This window comes from Pogona vitticeps, chromosome 6 (genome assembly GCF_051106095.1).
Source record: "Pogona vitticeps strain Pit_001003342236 chromosome 6, PviZW2.1, whole genome shotgun sequence".
Classification (NCBI taxonomy): Eukaryota; Metazoa; Chordata; class Lepidosauria; order Squamata; family Agamidae; genus Pogona; species Pogona vitticeps.
Genome location: NC_135788.1, coordinates 116,106,780 through 116,127,144, shown reverse-complemented (window position 1 = coordinate 116,127,144; position 20,365 = coordinate 116,106,780). Strand labels below are relative to the sequence as shown.

Genomic DNA, 20,365 nt, shown 5'->3' with positions numbered 1-20,365 from the left:
TTTCATGCCTTCCCACCCCCCTTACCTAAAGCACTGCGGTTCCCAACTGTGTGTAACCCAGACATTCTCGCGATACAATTCCCAGAAGCTCTGCTGGCCGAGGTTTCTGGGAATTGAAGTCCAAGAGAACACCCTAGCCTAGTTCTTCAAGGTTGGGGACCACTGGCCTATAGGGATGGGCGCTCCCGCAGTAGTCATGGCAACCACGGGCCGCTCTCTTTTATTGGCCGAAAACAGTAAAAAGGGAGGGGCGACCTGTTCCCCTGGTGAGGAGATGAACCCACCCACCTATCCCCAACTTCGCGCGAAGAACGCCATGGAAACGGCAGGCGCATGCGTAAATCGTTCAACGCTTCGCTCTCCGAAGAGACGCGGCGCGCGTGAAGTACGGAGAGCCGAAAAGGGGGCGTGGTGTTATCATAGAGGATAGGCATTTATGTCCTAGAGTAAACCAAATGGGTGGGATTTCTGTTTCCGGGTGAAGCCGGCTTCCGGTGTGCCTTCAAGAACCGAGTGCGATGGAGTCGGTGCTGAGCGAAGTGGTGGCGGTGGAGGATTTGCAGGTGAGGGCGCCTGGCGGCGAGACGTTTCCCCCTCTCTCAACCCCCCTCCCCGACTGTAGTAAACTAGCTTAGCTAAGAGGAGCCTCCAGATTCAGGAGCAGTCTACCTCTGGCCACCAACGGCCGCTGGTGGTAAACAAACCTCTAGGCAGGGTGTGGGTGTGCCTGTTATTTACCCCTCAGTTTATTTGTATCCCGCCTTTTTAACTGGACAAGGAGGGACCCGAGGCCTCTCACAACAAGGCTTTTTAAAAAAAAAAGATAAAGAGAGATGAAAGTCAGACACGGATGAAAACTCATCGAAGGTGATCACTCTGAGAAGCAGTTGAATTAATTGCAGTGTTTAGTCTCTGTTGCATTTGAAGAAATGTGGAACAAATTAATAAGGTGGTGGTGGGGAAGCTTGGCAAGGTCATCTTTTTGCTCATTAATTCCTGGAAGTTAAAGGGGTGGGAGCGGTGAACCTTCTGGACTTCGTCCAGCGGTGCGTTCCTCAGGCTTTTTTGTTCCACTCTTCGGGTTGCTTCATCCCTCCTTCCAGATCCATGCCCTTCTGCCTACCTTCAGACGTTCTTTCAAGGCTCTCTAAATAGTTGTTGTTGTTTTTTTTGCTAGCCCCTGTGAACCCTTGCCTGATCTAAGTTTGAGTTGCTGATGGAAGGAAAAGCGCTCAGTGGCAGTAAAGTAGGGGAAAGGATGGTGAACTTCCAAGTCTGAAACGGTGGACAGCCCAGTCGTGGGGAAATTTTGGAAATGAATATACAATCCTTGGAGAATTAAGTGCACAGGAGACACTTCGGGTCGGCTGTGCTTCCTTTTGTTAATTTTAACTGTCCCGTTCATGCTGGATTCCGGTTCCCATCAGCTCCTGCTACCCTGGTCTGTTGGCAGAGGATTGTGGGAATCATAGTTCATGAACACACTGTGTCAGGTTTATGAAAAAAGGGTGGGTTTTTTTTTGTCAGTTGACTTTTTTTTTTGTACATTGAGGTTCTGGATACCTGAGGTGCATCAGTCATGTAAGGACTGGGAGCTAAAACTGTAGGCATTCGTAGCACAGAAGTTCTTCCAGACTTCTAGGATACAGCAGTCATGTATCACAGGGGATCCCAGCTCCTGTGACTTAGGGTCAGTGATCCCAGAATTGCATATGGGGACATTCAGCTTCCAGATATGCTGTATTTGTTTCCCAGCAGAGGCTGTTTCCAAAAGAGGCTGGAACTGTTAAATTGCACAGGCATTGATGTATTTCTCTCCTATTCCTCTTCCAGCATCTTTCTGGGCTTACTGCTCTAGAGGAGAATGTGGTGGTGGGAAGATTTATTGCATATTTTTCATAGAGGTTTGCTGGTTTGTGCTGTTTAGACTACAACTCCCAGAATTTTCCAGGCAACGAAGAATTATGGGAGTCGTGATCCAAGGTGGAGGCCATCTGGAGATTTGGGACTCATATAATTCTCCAGATGGCTAGGGAGTCATTGCTCAAAACCATAAATCTCCATACTTCTTGTTTGCAGCATCAACTCGCAGAATTCTTGACCAGTATGACTGGTGCCAATTCCAAAGAATTATGGGAGTTGTAGTCCAAGGTTTATAAGCCCTCTGGAGAGCTAAGGGTTCCCCATCTAGGTCATAGTGATCACCAGCTGCCACATCTTTACTTAACACACCCGTGAAGAATACAGTGGTGCCTCCCAAGACGGGTGCCCCGTTTAACGACGAAACCGCATTACCATGAACCTTTTGCGATTGCAAAAACAATCGCTTTACAATGGTTTCAGTGGGGGAATTTCGCTTTGCGATGATTGGTTCTCGCAAAACAATAATTTTAAAACAGCTGATCAGCGGTTTCAAAATGGCCGCCAGGTAAAAAAAAAGGCTCCCCGCTCTTTTCTGGGACGGATTCCTTGCAGCACAGGCAGCGAAAATGGCCGCGCTTTTCGGGTTTTAATGCGTTTCTATGGGCTTTTTAATTTCACATTACGACGTTTTTGTTCTACAGCGATTTCGCTGGAACGAATTAACGTAATGCGAGGCACCACTGTAGTCTGCTCTCTCCTCTAGTTCTGTCATCATCATGTCTTTATCAATCCTAGATTAAGAACTATTCATCCTTTTCTTGAAGTGACCCTTCAACATGTGGAACTGGATAGGTCAGTGGTTTGGCAACTAGCTGAGGAGCCAAAGGTTCGATTCCCCCACTGGTGCCTCCTGGACAGGGGCTGGACTCGATGCTTGGCAGTCCTAAGATTATCATTATTATAAAAGGCCAGGGCATTCTGCTCTCATGACTGAAGTAGTGGTGTTGGATCAAGCCATTTGGATGGTTACAGATAAAAAACACCTCCTCTTAGTAGTGCCAAGGAGAGACTGGCGTAGGGGGCGAGGCAGAAGAATTTAGAGAACAGAGAATAATGTCCTCCCACCACAGTGTGGAGGTTGCCCTACTGCAAATTGTCTTGAACATCAGGTAATCAAAGCAGTCTCCTAATTACGTTGTATAATTACGTTGTTGTTTTGATGTGCTGCCAAATTGCCCTTGACTTATGGCAGCCCCATGAACATGTGATCTCCAAAATGGCCTATCTTCAGCAGCTCTGCTCAGCTCCTGCAAACTCCACCCTTTGGCTTCCTACAGGGAGTCAGTCCATCTCGTATTGGGTCTTCCTCTTTTCCTGCTGCCTTCCACCTTTCCTAGCATGATGGTCTTTTCCAGAGAATTCTGCCATCTCAGGATGTGCCCAAAGTAGGACAGCCTCAGCTTCAACATTTTTGCCTTCGCAGGGAGTTCAGGCTTGATTCGATCTTTTTGGCTGTCTGGAGTAAAAAGCATTCCTCCAGCACCTTTCAAACAAATCAGTTTTTTTTTCTTGTCAGTTTTCTTAACGGTCCAGCTTTCACACCCTTACATGCCGACTGGAAATACGATATTTTAGATGATCTTGCCAGTGAAGCACTTGATGATCTTTTGTAGTTCCTTTTAGTTTCAGTCATCTTCTGATTTCTTGTCTCCAATAATGGGATGACTGTGATTAGAGATGGGGATGAAGTGTTCCCCCCAGTGGCGTGACGAACCACAAATCAATGTGTCAGTTCATCGGGTCATATATTTTTTTACACAGCCTGTGGGGCAATGAATATATATGTGTGTGTGTATGTATATGTGTATATGTCTGTCTGTATGTATGTATGTATGTATGTACAGTATGTATGTTTATATATGTATGTTTATACAGGTATGTGTGTGTATATATACCTTTGCAAAGTCATTGGGGCTGGGGGTATCACTTCTGACAGTCTACGCTTCTCTTCCTATCCCTGCTGGAGCATAGGAAGAGGAGCAAAGGGGGACCCAAGCGATCTCCGACCCTCCACTGTTTTTGCAAAGGCAGCAGGGCTGGGGGATCACTTTGATCCCTTCCCTCCTCTCCCTATGCCTCATGGGCATAGGAAGAGGAGGAAAGAGGAACCAAACCATCCCCCCAGCCCTGGGGGTGGGATTCCCTACAGGCAGGCTTTAGCAAGCCCCTGGAAGGGAACATCCCTCTCTGCTTATGTCCCCCCCCCCGGAACAGCTGATCTGTGCGTGCGGGGGGGGGGGCAGAAGCAGATAGGGAACAAAGGGACGAATATAAAAAGGTTATATCCATTGTTTCATATTAGCCATGGTCTCTGGACCCCAAGAACGTGAGGGGATGAATATCTGACGAATCAGGGTTATTCGTTGAATATCCCGATTCGTTTTTAGATTTATCCCCATATCTGATTGTGATAATTAATGGTGCAACACAATTCCACCAGGGGGTGCCAGATCATTTTGATAAATGTTAAGCACTGAGTAGGGCTATTAAGCATTTCAGACCATGTTAGTCTCAGTAAGCATATTCAGGATTGTAGGCATGCATTATTTTTCTTGAGTAGCCATGAAGGTGGGTTAACCACTAAAAAGCACCAAATCCAATAGCTATTTTTGCAGTCATTTTGCAGTCTTGCATATAAATGCTGGCCCTGTTCAGCGCTGTGCAGTGCAGTTAGAATGGGCACAGTGCAAGAATTAGATTATACCATTTTTTCCCCTCTGGTGTAAGAGGTAGCTAGTAGGATCCCTAGTTTTTCTTGGTTGCAGTGCAAGACTGGGGGCTGAACATACAGTTTTTGTTTGCTCTAAAGCAGATTTCTGTTCTTTAGAGATAAGACCGAGTATATTTTTTACTGTGATTCCTGCTGCTTGGAACATTTTGACCTTTAAAAAACAACAACAGTAGGACTGGAATTTAAAACAACAACAACATTGCGTCTGTCTTGATATCCCCATTCTTTTCTGCACTCCTTTGTATGGGAATTGATCTTGAAGAAGAAGGGAATATTGATTTCTTATAATTTATTCATTGAGTGCATTTGTACTGTTTAGTCAGAAGGGCTCTTAAAACAGCTCACAGAAACTGATGATATAGAGCAGTTTTTTACAACCCAAAATTTACAACTTACATTTTATAACCCAAAATTTAAGACATGACACATGAGGAAGAAGGGATCTGGAGAGAAGAGGAATACTGGGTAAAAAGATAAATGGAAGTACATGCCTAGATATGGAGCCCCAGCATGAGGGGCAAGGAGGGCCAGCTGCTTACCTAGAAATAATAGAATCATAGAATAATTGAGTTGGTAGAAACCTGTAAAACCATCGAGTCCACCTCCCTGCTCAATGCAGGAATCCAAATCAAAGCAGATTTGAGAACTGATTCACTGAAACTTATGACTAACGATAATTACTTTTAACAGTGATGTTAAGATGAGTTTTTGGCATCTTCATACAAATTGTTAAACTAATGTAATGTTATAGCAGCCAATCTATTTGCATCTAAGTGTACTGGGTACTGTGGGTGTAAAAACACTGCAAAATAGGCCCTTATTCCACTTGGAAGCATAATCCAAAGCATTGTTCATTGAGCTCCCTTCCCAGTGCTCTGCCATGACCGAATCCCTCTGTATTTTACGGAAGCAATGGTGAACTTAAGCCATTTTGCTTGGCACGCTATGTATTGTAAGATACTATCAAGGAGAGAAGCAAGGGTTGTTTAAGAAACGGTGTATTATTTCTTCCATGGAAGATAAACATCCGTGCTGGCTAGATTTTCACAATTTAGATCATAATCGGTTTGCCCTACCGATCTTTGGTGTGCTCTTTTTGACACTCGTTTGTTTGCTTAGAAAGAAGATCAGGATCTCGCAAAAAACATAATTCTAAAGACGTCGGGCCGATTTTGGATGGAGTAGCTTGGTGATTCATGCTGCCTGATTACCTGGGCTGCAGTTGGGAGCTTGAATTTTGAGTCTAGTGGAATGCAAAGTGCCATTTAAAACTGCTGTCGATTTCTATGTGTGCAAGAGATTGAGGAAGGAGGATGATTTGACTTTTCAAAGGAAATAGCATAAACAGGGTGGATAAAATCAATGATAAAAATCAATGATTTTTTAAAAATCAAATTGTTTAATATCAAATTGTTCAAATTGTTTAATATCATCAAATTGTTTAATATCATGCTTTAAATTTTTTTAAAAAAAATTCTCAAAAAATCTGTTTTTCAAAAATTTGAATCCAATCCACTCTGAAAAAACTGACATTTAAAGTTATTTGTTGTATCATCTCAAGTGGCTTCTTAAATTTAAGAATTAGCAATCATTTCATAGAATCATTAAGTTGGAAGGGGCCTCTAAGGCCATTGAGTCCAACCCCCTGCTCAATGCAGGAATACAAATCAAAGGATATCTGTCAGGTAGTTGTCTAAATTTCTCTTGAATTCCTCCAATGTTGGAGCACTCATCACCACTTGAGGTAATTGGTTCCATTGTCGTACTGCTCTAACGGTTAGGAAGTTTTTCCCAATATCCAACCGACAGCTGGCTTCCTGTGACTTGAGCCCATAGATGCATGTCCTGCACTCTGGGATGATCGAGAACAGAACCACATTCTCTTTCTATCTTTCCCCGTCACCGTAATTTTGTACTCCTCCTTTTATAGTTTCTCAACACTTTTGCTGGTCAGTGATTCGTTTCTCAAGTTGTGAATGCCGTTTTGGGGAAGCTTGATCTAAATCGGTGTCTTTCAGTGAATCTCTCGGTGGATAGATCAGTAATTAACATTGCTGCCACTTAAATAAAGCCCATCCACCCCTCGAGAGGTCAGAGTTTCCCTGTCACACCAAAGGAACGCAGGAAGCTCTCTTCTGCTGAGTCAGACGCTTGGTCCATATAGCTCACGATTGGCAGCCGTTGCTTGCGTGGGTGTCAGACACGGGAGACTGAACTTCTGCAATGCCGAGTAGACCTTCTCCTGCTACAGTCTGTCCCCTCCTACCAGCTATACAACAGGTTTTCTGACCCAATTCTGCCTCCACTCCATGTCCATCCTTGTGTCTCTGTGAAGGTGGATTGGGGCCAGAAGTTGTCGGGTTGCTCATATCTAGTTTAGGAATATCTGCCCCACCTCACCTCACTTCCAAAAGAGGCTCAGAGACCCTTCTTGGCTTTGTGTAGGTACCGTATTTTTCCGTGTATAAGATACCCCCCACTTTTCTAATCCAAAATTAAGAAATCTAACTGGGGCTTAGCAAGTGTAGAGGGGAAAGGGATCAAAGCACTGAAGGATCGCTTTGATCCCTGCTTCCCCCTCCACTTGTTTTTGTTCTCTCCTCAGCTTACTTCTGTGTATAAGACGACCCTCAATTTTTAGTGTAAAGATTTTAGACAAAAGTTTAGTCTTATACATGGAAAAATATCGTATTTCCCGGCTTCTCGGCAGTGGCGTTGCAAGCCCAGCCTAGTTTAAACGGAAATCTGTTTTCTTAAAAATCGGAACGAAAAGGGCCCTTGATGGCAGGTACCAGCTCCTCCAGCACCTGTTTTTTTTTTTTTTTTTTTTTAGCAAGCGGGTGTTTTGTCAGAGAGCTAGGGGGAAAGTACCCTCCTTCAACAGATCTCTGGTTTGTGTTGGCCATCGCCAGCAGAAAGCAGATAATGTCTTCTTTCTGCTACCACACCCGAAAGGTCACTTTGTTCTCATGGTTCACAACATAGGCTCCCCCACCCGATGTTTCTGGAAGTTCCTATCCGAGCCCTTGATTAAAGGGGATGTTATTTCCCATCCCTGGTTGTGGTTTTGAACGGTTCAGGTACACTTGAAGACCGGCGCTCCCGGGAGGTCAAAACAGTCCGACAGCTTCAGGTAGCAGTTGGTACAACCCACCGGGTTCACTCAGTTGACCGGAGACAAAAGGATCAGTGTTTGGTTTCTGACAACGCAATCCAGGCGACTGAGGTTCTCGTTGTGTTCTTTATTTCTCGGAGTCTTGCATAACTCTTCTTAAACAGATCTGGTCAGCAGGCCTGTTCCTGTCAAAGAGATTGCTTGGTGGGAAATACAGAGTGATCACTAGGTACAATAAGCTTTTAAAACACAGATGCATCAGGCAGGCTTATTTTCAGGGGATGTTTTATTTTTTCCATGTACAACCATCTACATTTATTCAAATACTGTCATGTCATCTTCTGGTTGTTGCACAAAGGTGGAGGGCAGGGCTTCACTTAACTAGGGCTTATTTTTGGGGTAGGGCTTCTATGATGAGCATCCTGAAAAATCCTACTAGGGCTTATTTTCAGGTTGGGTCTTATTTTTGGGGAAACAAGGTAACAGAGAGGCCAAAACTCAGATGTTCGCATGTATCCTTTATCTCCAACAATTTTCCTTGAGCATCTCTCTCTCTCTCTCTCTCTCCCGCATACACACTTCTTTTGCTAGAAGAAAAGTGGTGAAACTGTTATAAGTTTAAAAACAATACATTGTGAACCACCCAGGGAGTAGTGACGCTAATGGGGCGGTATAGAAATGGAAATAACTAAATAAAATAAGATGGAACAGTGCAAAGTTACAGCATGATACAGTGGGGTCTTGACTTGAGAACTTAATCCGTATTGGAAGGCGGTTCTCAAGTCAAAAAGTTCTCAGGTCAAATCTGCATTTCCCATAGGAATGCATTGAAAACCATTTGATCCGTATCTGCTCTTTTCCGTCCATAGAAACTAATGGGAAGCTGCTATTCTGCGTTCGACCACTAGAGGGGGATATTGTGTTTCTTTTTTTCTTAGGTCAAGAAAGGTTCAGGGAAGGCAGGGAAAATACAGTCCAGGCAGTCCGAAGACTGCCTCCCAGTCCACTCTCTAAACGCTGGGAGGAGTGAGGAAGCAGACAGGCACCCTTTTCACTGGCCAACAGTTAACTGAAAGTTCACTTTTTGCACTTTCCCTGCCTCCCATGTGGGTTTTTTTCAGTTCTTAACTCAAATCTAAGTATGTAAGTCAAGTCAATATTTTCCTATGAGAGTGGTTCTTAAGTCAAAATGTTCTTAACTCAAGCCGTTCTTAAGTCAAGACCCCACTGTAGAAATATATCAGCAGAAACAATATGTGTAGCAATAAAGCCTTAATTTATTACTTTACTTTTTCTGTCCAGCTGTTTCTCTAGTCAACTCAAGGTGGTGTACCTGGCTGTCTTTTTAGCCACATCATCCTTGCAGCAACCCAATCAAAGTAGGTCAAGGTGAGAGAAAGAGAGAGGGAAGCATCGAAGGTCACCCAGTGAGTTTCGTTGTTCAGTGGATAGTAGAACCTGTATCTTCTAAATCCCACTCAAACGCTTGAGAACTTCCAGTACCCCAGAAGGTTAGCTTCCAGGAACGAATTGATTTAAATCATGATTTAAATGGAACAATTGAACTGTTTACATTATTTAAATTAAAAAAACAACAATATATAAATCACGATTTAAAATCAGTTTGTTTTTTGAACAACCATCTGATTTTTATCCACCCTGTTAGTTTCTCTTTTCTCAGTCCAGGTTTTCACCATCAAATTAGGAGACTAGAGTTGGTGGGAAAAGATCAAGATCCTGCTTGTAATGGCTGAGAAAGCCCTGGATCCTAACTGTGGGGAAAGCTCAAAATCTGGGTCTGTTTGGCAAGCCAAGTGAGCAGGCCAGCTTGTCTGGGGGGAAAGCTGTCATTGAAAGCGCTTCTTAGAATCGTAGAGTGATGACGTTGGAAGGGGCCCATAAGGTCATCAAGTCCAACCCCCTGCTCAGTGCAAGGATGCGTATCAAAGGATACCTACCAGGTGGTTGTCCAAGTTTCTCTTGAATGCCTCCAGCGTTAGAGCATTCTCAAGATCATTGGTTCCATTGTTGTCCTGCTCTAACAGGAAGTTTTTCCCAATATTCAACCAAAATCTGGCTTCCTGTAACTTGAGCCCGTTTTTCCCTGTCCTGCACTCTGGGATGACCAAGAACAGATCTTGCCCTTCCTCTGTATTAACAGCCTTACAAGTATTTGAAAGTACTATCCTATCTCCCCTCAGTCTTCTTTTCTCAAGGCTAAACAGGCCTCCAGTTCTTTCAGTCTTTCCTCCTTAGTTGCTTTCTTGCAGGGAAGATAAAACGCAATGATTTTTTAAAAAGTCAGTTTGATTTAAATTAAGATTTTGGGATTCATACTCTTCTAGGCTTCTTCCAAATATGTGGGAGTTTACCTGATCAAAATGTGAATCGTCATTTAAATTTTTAAAATTGTAAATGTTTGCTTTAAATTATCAAAAGTATTTTAAAATTTTAATTGTGATTCAAATCAGTTTGATTTCAATCAAATCTGCCGTGCACCTCGTGTCCAGTCTCTTGTTGCACATTCTTCAGATTTTTTTGGAAAAGCTGGAGAGGAATGTGTGAGACCTTTTCCAGAGATGGAGAACGTGGAACTGTCCAGATGTTGTGGACAACAGCTTCCATGATTTGCATGATTCTGCACCCCTTGGGTGTTGTCACAGAGTCATGTGCCAACCATTTTCCTGTTGTTTAGTAGAGGACATTATACCATCTGTTAGGAAACCTCCGTCGCCACCCCTCCTCTCTTCTTTCCATGATTCCTGATCATTTTTTATTTGGATGGAGTCAGAAGCTGGCAGGAGGATGGCTTTTTAGCCATCAGGAAAAGCCCTGTTTTCAACTGGCCTATCCTGTGCTGTCATTTGATCCATATAAAATTCAGATTTTTTTGGGGGGGGGGAAGTACCTCTTCCTTCCCTGAACAGTTCCTACGCCTTAACCCACCAGGCAGAAACTCAACAGATAAAGCTTCTTACATACCTTTTACAATTTAAATAAAAAAATTCCCCCCTCTTAATTTAAATCAAATTGATTTTTTAAAAAATAATAATAATTTTTATCTTCCTGGAAGGCGGAAGTGTTTTGAACAGTTGTGTCTCTGGTGAGTGGTAATTGCATATGGGAGTTAATTCCATAACCAGGATGCTACCATCAAGAAGAAATGCCTGCCATTTATGCTACTTCTGGGCACCACAATATTACTTATTAAATGTTGTTCCCAGATGGCTTTTAAGATGGCAGTTTTCCCAGTGATATGGGAAATAGTTCACTAGAACAAATGGGACTGGGGCCAGCTGAAATCCCCTTAGTCCAAGACCCATCTTCTCTCTTGACCCGTGGCACAGGCTGTTTCAGGATTACACCATTGACCTGTGATTTCACAAGCCTGTAGTCAAATTTTTTTCCAATTGCTGTTCATTGACCAGGGAGCAGAAATGTCAGACAAAGATTGTAATGAAGCATATGCAAAAGCAGAGTCAGCCTTTCTAAATGAGATTGGTTAAAGGATTAAATGTAAAATGTATTTGTGGAGACCTGTAGCAAGAGATTAAATGTAAAATGTATTGGTGGAGATGTTCACTTTGCAGCTGCCAGGTAACAGAAGGAATTGTGTCAGATTAACAGTGTGATACCTAAAGCATCTGCCTGGAAACTTATAAAGGAGGGGAGATATTAATTCCTGTCTGGAATTGTGCTAAAAATGCAATAAAATGGAACTTACTGGAGAGTCTTAATCATCATCATCGTTGTTGTTGTTTAGTTGTTTAATTGTGTCCGACTCTTCGTGACCCCATGGACCAGAGCACGCCAGGCCCTCCTGTCTTCCACTTCTTCCCAAAGTTGGGTCAAATTCATGTTGGTTGCTTCGGTGACACTGTCCATCCATCTCGTCCTCTGTTGTCCCCTTCTCCTCTTGCCTTCACACTTTCCCAACATCAGGGTCTTTTCCAGGGAGTCTTCTCCTGAGATGGCCAAAGTATTGGAGCCTCAGCTTCAGGATCTGTCCTTCCAGTGAGCACTCAGGGTCGATTTCCTTCAGAATGGATCGGTTTGTTCTCTTTGCAGTCCAGGGGACTCTCAAGAAGCTCCTCCAGCACCACAATTTAAAAGCATCATTATGGACTGTTAATTCTGACTTATAGTGATGTTTTCCAAGTAGAGAACACTCAGAAAGTGGTTTTCCACTCCCTTCTTCTGGGAATACCCTGGGACGGTGCTGCTTGCCCAAGGCCACACAGGATGACTTTACTTGCACAGTTGCCGTGAGGAATTGAACTCCCAACCTTTGGCTCCACAGCCAAATACCTAAACAGCTGAGGCTGTGAAATTGCTCAGTTGCTTGAGGAGGTGAAAAGAGTGGGTGATGCTTCCTTGCCTTCCTTCCACTCACCCATGTCTTCTTTTCTCTCGTCCTCCAGAGATTTGAGAAGAAGTACAACGCTGAATTGAACTCCGGCACCGTCTCCAAAGGGACCACGTTTGAGTACGCCTGGTGCCTGGTCCGCAGCAAATACAACGAGGACATCAAGAAGGGCGTCGTTCTTCTGGAAGGTAAGCAAAAAACATGCTGAGCTGGAAGTGTGGCCTAATGGTTAAGAGTGTTGGATTGTGGCTTTGAGGATCTGGCTTCTAATTTCAGGGTGCTGGTTGGCTAGCCTTGGGCTGGCCATGTTCTTTCTCAGTTTGACCTGCATTTCAGGATTGTCGCGAGGGTGAATGAGAAGAGGGGATCTCTGCATGGGCCCCAAGCACACGGAATAGATAGTGGCACAAAAATATATCTTAAGCCACCGCCTGGATTTCCCTTGTCTTGTGATCTTCCGGTGAGCTGTTCCGTTCCATCACGAAGCAGATGTCTGAACAGCTCTGAAGGAAAATGGTTTTACAGGCAGTGTCCTGATTCTTGTGGGCTCAGCAGAGGGGTGGAACGGAAGGGTTGTTGCAGGGAATAAGCAGGCTGCTGTGGGCAGGTGAGATAGGTTTGGGATTGTTACCGAAATCAGTTTACCCCAAACCATTACGTCCTGTATTGGTTTCTCGGCAATGATGCCTTGAACTGCAGTTTTGGCAGATTGACCTCACAGGGTAGCTGTGCTGGTTGGAAAGGACGGGAATCATAGCCTAAGACAGTGGTCCTCAACCTCAGCCCTCCAGATATTCTTGGACTACAACTCCCAGAAGCCTTCACCACCACCTCTGCTGGCCAGGATTTCTGGGAGTTGAAGTCCAAGAACATCTGGAGGCCCAAGGTTGGGGACCACTGGCCTAAGACATCTGGAGTGTCCCTGGGAGTAGAGTTTGATGCCTCTGGACCTCTCAGTGGAGGCGGTGGACTGTTCTGAAAAAAGCCCTCTCTGGGTTTTTCTGGTAGCAACTGGTATCCAGTGATATGCAGCCTCTGTATACGGAGGTCTATGCATCAAGCATGGCTTATAAACTTGTCTCCCCTTTCACAAATATGTCTGATCCCTTTCAGAACCATTTCCATGTGTTTTCCATCCTCTTGCTAGCCCTTCACAATGTCAATCAAGGACACTCACCAGTAATGGCTTGTGGGGGGATACAGGTGTATCTGGTTCAGATACTTCTGCTTTGAAACAGGCAATCAGAATCATTGAGTTGGAAAGTGTCTGTACGGTAGGAATCCAAGTTGAGGCTGATCCGGGTGATGGCTTTCCAATTTTCCCTTGAAGGCCTCCAGCGGTGGAGCGCTCACCACCTCCCAAGGTCATGGATTCCATTGTCGTACTGCTCTAACAGTTAAGAAGTTTTTCCTGATACTCAACTGAAATCTGGCTTCCTGTAGCTTGAGCCCATTATGATGTGTCCCGCATTCTGGGATGGTCCCATTCCATCTTGGCATGACTACATCTTTTGTCTCTTCTAGACATTCCCATTGCCCACCCCATTTCAATCTGGCGTGCAACCTCTTGGCCCAAGTATCTCTGTGCTTTTTGCACAGTAACTCTTTTGTGGCTGTTACTGTCTTCTGCGTGTCCTCTCTATCTCTCTTACACATACACACCTTTGATTTGCTCGAGGCCAAGACCCAAAATGCCTTATAGAATTTGGGTGCCAGGTGAGATGACTGCAGCTGTAAGTTTGTCCTTGGCATCTGTGCTCCATGAACTGACGGAGACAGGTAATGGGGGGGGGAGGAAATACTAGATGCCACTGTTTTTTTTCTGTAAAGTTTTTCACATAATTATTTAAAAAACTTACTTAACTCCTCTTTCTCTGCTTTCTTAGAACTGTTGCCCAAAGGTAGCAAAGAGGAACAGCGTGACTATGTCTTCTATCTTGGAGTAGGCAATTACCGGCTGAAGGTGAGCTTGCTGGTCATTCACCCACTTCACCTATCTGTTTTCCTTTTTCTGGCAGCAGCTCTCTGTGTGTGTTTGTGTGTGTGTGTGTGTGTATGTGTGTTGGTTTGGACTACAACTCCAAGAACCCCTAGCCAGCGTGACCACTGGCTGGAGGATTCTGGGAGCTAAACAAAAGAGTAACTTTCCAAACTCTGAATTGACATGGATTTATTGCGGGACAAGCTTTTTTTTTAACACCCCTGTTGTTCAACCAGCATTGTCTCCCAAAGAGCTTTGCAATTAAAACTCACACAGGATACATGTTAGAAGTTGAAAGTTCCAGGTTCTCTCCTTAAGAGGAGAACATTGGAACAGAGAGACAGAGATTTAAGAGCTGTTCTCCCCATCCGTAATCTTTTCCTGAGTGTCATCTAGCACAGTGGTTCTTAACCTTTGTTACTTGGATGCTTTTGAACTTCAACTCCCAGAAACCCCAGTCAGGACAGCTTGTGGTGAAGGCTTCTGGGAGTTGCAGTCCAAAACTCCTGAGTAACCCAAGGTTAAGAACCAGTGATCTAGCAAGTAGTGGTAGAACTTTTGCTAGATGTCACTCAGGAAAAGATTATGGATTCTTTTCTTTCAGACTATGATTCCCAGAGTCTCCAGCCAGCATGACCAAGCTAGCTGGGAGAATCTGGGAGTTTTGGTCCAAAAGAGTAACTCTTCCTTTGTGTGTCTTGAGTGCCTTTCGACACATAACCTTCTTCGCTGCTTCTCCTCAAGAGGACTGATTTGGCCAAGGGCTGCTGGATGTTGACCCCTAATTAGGACATTTATACAATGCCCTCTGCAAGTAGCTCCATATAACGTTCAATCTTCAGACTGAGAATTGTGGAGAAAAACTTGGCTCTAACAAGGATTTGGAAGGTCAGGCAGAAGCATTGTTGCATTAAATTCGCTCCCTGCCTCCCCAACTTCAAATTAATCACCACTTAGAAGATTTTGACAGCTTGGTTCCTATAGATCTGGAAATAAGACTTCTGCAGCCTGCAGACTTCTATTTTGAAGGCAGGCCACTGATGTGTTCTGCTTTGGCTGCTGTAGGGTTGATCTGGGGAGACGATGGAGCAGGATCCTAACTGTGTGAGTCTTCAATTATTCCTCCACCCCACCTGAGTATGTTTGATGGCACACCTAACTGTGTAAAAGTAGAGGTCAGATCCTCTGAGAGGATGAAAGTCCTGTGCCTTCCATTACCTTGGTCCTTCCTTATCTCTGGCAGCTAATCCTGGCTCTATAAACCTTCTTGAAAACAGGCGGTATCTGCCATGATCAATCCTGAACGGCCGTGTTATCTAAATATTTTATGGACTGTAAGACCAGCACATCATAACTCCTCCGTTGTGAGATATGTGTGTGTGTGTGTGTGTGCAGAGAGAATTATGTAGATAAGGAGTTTGGACTGTGTGAAGGAGATGATGCTGGGATCACACCAGTGCAAACAAGGCGGACCTGATCTTACAGGGGTGGAAGGAAGTCCCACTGTGTGTGGCTTGCAGGGGTTGCAGCCTGAAGAGAGTTAGTTGCTAAGAGGAAGGGCCTCAGAGAGCCCTCTGTGTTTGCACCATGAGGTGTGCGCATAAGGTGTGCAGGAGATAAACCTTTGGATTTGCAGGTGAGAGATCCAGCTTTACATGTTGACCTTGAGCTAGAAGGGAGTAAGGGAGAGCTTGGTGTATAAGCCACTGTTTTTCTGAGGCAGTCTTGGCATGTGCCTGCGAGGCTGTAGACACGTCTTTGAGATACCACCAGAGATGGGCAGGAACCACCAATCATGCCGGCTCGTATATCCTCCAAACAGGTGCTCTGTGCTTCCTAGCTTTGCCTCCTCCAGCGGATATCCACCTAGGGGAAACACCCTGCCTTCCCTGCCCCACCGCCTCAAGGTGTGGCCTCTGAGTCGGTGCCTACAGGAAAAGGCAGGGATGGTAAGGGCCAAACACCCGTTCAAAGTACGAACCACCAAACTGGGTGGTTCATGCCCATCTCTAAGTACCCCTGCTTCCCTACAGAGGAAGTTCTACTGTTCACAAAAGCTGGCATACCCAAAACCCCTGAATCCCACCACTGCATACCTCCCTATTCACCTCTTTTCACCATACTTATAAAAGTGTCCGAAACACATCTATTCCTAGTCAGATCTTGCTACCAGTTAGCTTAACTGGGGGACCCACTCTGTGCTTTTCTGGAGTGAAGCTGTGACTCCTTTTCCCACCATTGGGATGCTGTCCTGACCCCAAACATATCCAGCCCCTCGCTGCTCCTTCTTGGCTAATGGAACCCCCTGGTCATGCCACGTTTTCTCTCATAAGGCATTTGTTTAATCTCAGAGCCAATGCCTTAGGAACTGGAACTGCCCAGGATATGGCCTCCAAACGTTTCTGTGGCTACTCTTCTCTTTGGCAGGAGTATGAGAAAGCGCTGAAGTACATTCGGGGGCTGTTAAAGACTGAACCGGGCAACACGCAGGCTTTGGAGCTGGAGAAACTCATCAACAAGGCGATGCAGAAAGGTCAGATGGCTGGGGCCGGCTGGGAGGTCAACCCCTTTCCCTCCCTGCCTTTTATCCTCCATTGAGACATAATGCTCCTGGTCCAAATAGAAACTGCCAGGGTGACCTTCGCAAACCAGACAGAGTTTGAGCCTCTAGTTCTGTAGCTTCCCTCCTAAGGGAGTATGGGAAACCATGGGTTAACAGAACATGTGCCCTGGAATAAGGAATGCAGGAGCACTCTGCCCATTCGTGATTCAAAAACTAGAGTTGGGACTGGATGGAGATGGGCATGAATCATGCTTCGGTGGTTTGGCAAGGTACCCGCAGAGTTGTTCAGTGGGTGCCATGTGCTTCCGCCCTCCTCTGCCATCTCTGGGCGATCATCTACTCACTGGCAGCAGTGCGCTTCCCTCCTCCAACTCCTCCAGCTGGCGCCCACTCAGACAAGGAGGCGGGGGGGAGCCCACGGCACCGCCTCTGAATGGCCGATCGCCCAGAGGAGGGAAGTGCACTATGGCTGGTGAGTGAGTGCACAGTAGAGGGAAGTGTGTTTAAAAAGCAGTGCAGGCGCCATGCCGAACCACCGAGATGCGGTTTGTGCCCATCTCTAGACTGGGCTTGGTTTGTCTCTTCCATCAAGTCTTTCCACTCTGGGCTTAGCGCTGCAAAAATGAGGCATGGCTTTTAAGGTTGCAGAAGGTAAAAGGCTTGAGAACGTCCATAGTCGAGCAACCCAACTTTTCAGGCTGAAATCCTACTGAGTAGCTTTGCTTGTGTAACTTGACATGACACCAGTGGTAGCTGTGATAGCATCAAAGCGGGCATGCTCGTTGCCACACTTTCACAGGCGCATGGCATGGTTGGTTGCGATGGGAACCACATGACTCCTTGTCCATTTGGCTCTCACAACCCCTGTTTCCGTCACATGGTGACATAATAGGATTTTGGCCTGTGTTACTTGCCCATGTTTCTTAGCAAGGTTGCTGTTATAGAGGCATTCATAGCAGGTCCTTTAGTGTTGTAGTACCGACTCTAGAGTTTACCCTTCCTTCTAAATTTCATCAGGCTCTAGACATTTTTTGATTGAGACACACATTAAAAAGCTTGCCCTGCATCATCCACCCTACCAGCTGTTTAATGCATGTGTCAATTAATTGTATTTTGGTTATGCATGCCTGTTACATGTTGCTTTTGTACACTGCTTTGAAATGGATAAATTCAGTCTGATGATAGATATCGATGAATGCATAAGGCTCGGAAGCTAAAACCTTTCTCAGGATCAGGCCAGGGGAGGAGGGAGATAACTGGTCACCACGGCAACCCAGCAGAAGCAATTGTCCAGATCCCCCCCCCCCCCCCGATCAAGCATAATGGACACTTTCAGTTGGGTGACACTTTCTTATTTTCTCCACAGATGGCCTGGTTGGGATGGCAATCGTCGGAGGCATGGCGCTGGGTGCAGCCGGGCTGGCCGGCCTCATCGGCTTGGCCATCTCCAAAGCGAAATCCTAACTGGTGTAAGGGAGAGGCTTCCCTTCTCGGTCGGAGCAGCCTGGCCCGGCTGCTGTGACAGCCTGATCTGTTGGAGAAGCTGAGGGGTGATTAAAGAGAAAAAGAAAAGGAAAAAAAAACTAATTGAAATAATGCTAACCCGACTGGTTTCTGAGCTCCCTTTCTCTCCTCTTGCTGACTGACCGGAGTGGTCAGTGTTCAACAGCTAGGTGGTAGAAGACTGGACAGTAGGCATTTGTGTGTGTGTGTGAGTGTTGGGGGAGATTATCCCTAGGGCGTAGTGCTCAAGCCTCTTGTTGTGTTAGCCAATTTAAAGCCCTTTGCCACAGGCTCCTATTTGCTTCTTCCACCGTGGGACAATAAGGCCATCAGCCCTCCCCTTTCCTCCAGTAGCCTTCATTTCCTGTCTCTGAGTCTTGCCCAAATCGGAGGCTGAAAAGCCAAGACATACATCTCATTTGGAGAAGCTTTCCAAGGGCTTGCCTCTTCTGAAAACCACCACAACAACACAGGATTCTTCTTAGCTGAGAACATGGGAATGGGGGAGCACCTTCAGAAAGTCCCAGTTTTCTTTGGAGTGGGGGTGTGTGTCTCTTCTCTGTCAGCAGACTGCACTTTCTTTGTCTTTCTCATGCCCAACTGCTCCTGTCCCTTGTCCTTGATTCATCCCCCACATGCCTGACACGAACACGTGTGCACGTAGCTTTTGCCTTCCCTTACACAATATCGTCTCACACTAGATCGCCTTTGGATTCCTGACAGTCTGCCTCCTCTTGACTTGCTGTGCAGAGTCTTCTAATTTCTCTCCCACCTTTCTTATAATTTTGTGGGGCCATATGAAAGCAAGTATTGCTGACGGAAGCCGTTAGCTGGATCTGCCTGGTTTTAGAATGAATAAAGAAAGCAACTTGAGTTCATGGGGAAACACAGAAGAAAGGATGGATGTTTAAGCTGCCTTATATTGTACAACATCTGCTTCTGACATGTGATGGTGGGCGTTCGGGGTTCGCAATACTAGAAGCATCACTCACCCTCTTCCTTTCTGGTAACTCTGTCTCTGCTCACCTAACCGGTGCTTTCATATTGTTCTCCAGCCTCAACAGTTGTGAGGCAGGAATGTGAATAAACATTTAAGATACATGCGGGAATGGCTTTGGTATCTTGATTTCTGCTCATTGAGATGATCAAGTGTTGAAATTCCACCAACTCTAGCCTCCAGATTTTTATTGGTTTTATTTGATTTGTATCCTGCCGTTCCCCTGTGGGGGGAAAAAAGCACACGAGCATAATTCGAACGGATTAAAAACAAATCAGACAACAAAACCATGAACCATCCAGGCAGTTAAAATGACTCCAGGGGTCGGTGAAAAAGTTCAAAAGACCTGTTTGGAAAAAATGGTGGTTCATCCCTTTTATAAAAACAGCGAGAGCAAGAACTGGACATGGTTCTAAAGGGAGTACATCCCATAATCGGGGACGGGAACAGGAGAAGGTCCTCTGATGGGTATCCACCTGATGGGATTCCACCTCTTTCATGAAGATCTCGATGTCTGGCCTGGATATGAAGGTTAAAACCTAACGCCATTAATTAAGCCCACAAGATACTCAGCAAACAATGTGGATTTTCCAGTTAGGGGTGACATGATCCTGATACCACAAACTGGTTAGCAGCTTGGCTGCCGCATGATCTTTCCAACGAAGTGTCCTGGACAGTTTTTAAAGGGTACAGAGCCATCCTTGGGTTCCTGCAAGCAGTGGGTAAATGTTTATCTGTCCCTGGGTATTTGCCATGATCTCCCTCCAATAATCAACACCTGATCGCTTTCCTTGAACTCTGGATTCTTGGCACCAGCCCATGGCTTAATTACTGTAAGATAGCCCGTGCCAAGCATGGCAGGCAACCAAAACAGATCTTAAAAGAAGGAACAGATGGCTAGTTTCGCAAGGTAGGGCTGAAATGGCAATACACCTGAAGCTGGAAGTGCCGGTTGTTAGCACTGACATTGGCATCTCGGAAAATTCCTCGTGGCTCAATGAATGTCGAAGTCTCCAAAGTAGCCTTTGGACCGAGACGCGCGCTGTCCCTGCCTTCCCGCATCCAGAGAGTAGGCGAGCCAATGCAAGCACAGCAGTTCTTGGCTCGCGGGACTCTTTAGCTAACATCAGTTGGAAAGCCCACCAGAAGTCTCCATTGTTTCAGGTCCTCTGTGGTGCTTTTCCTT

The 20,365-nt window shown here is 45.4% G+C and overlaps 1 protein-coding gene across 1 annotated transcript; it reads left to right on the top strand.

The window, feature by feature from the left end:
• Positions 1–344: 344 nt before the first annotated feature.
• On the top strand, positions 345–19,283 carry FIS1 (fission, mitochondrial 1). The gene is made up of 5 exons (XM_020809509.3): positions 345–563; positions 12,191–12,323; positions 14,022–14,098; positions 16,544–16,649; positions 18,046–19,283. Exons 1-5 carry the CDS (start codon positions 519–521, stop codon positions 18,141–18,143), a joined length of 459 nt encoding a protein of 152 aa, XP_020665168.2. The 5' UTR covers positions 345–518; the 3' UTR covers positions 18,144–19,283.
• The last annotated feature ends 1,082 nt before the right edge of the window (positions 19,284–20,365 follow it).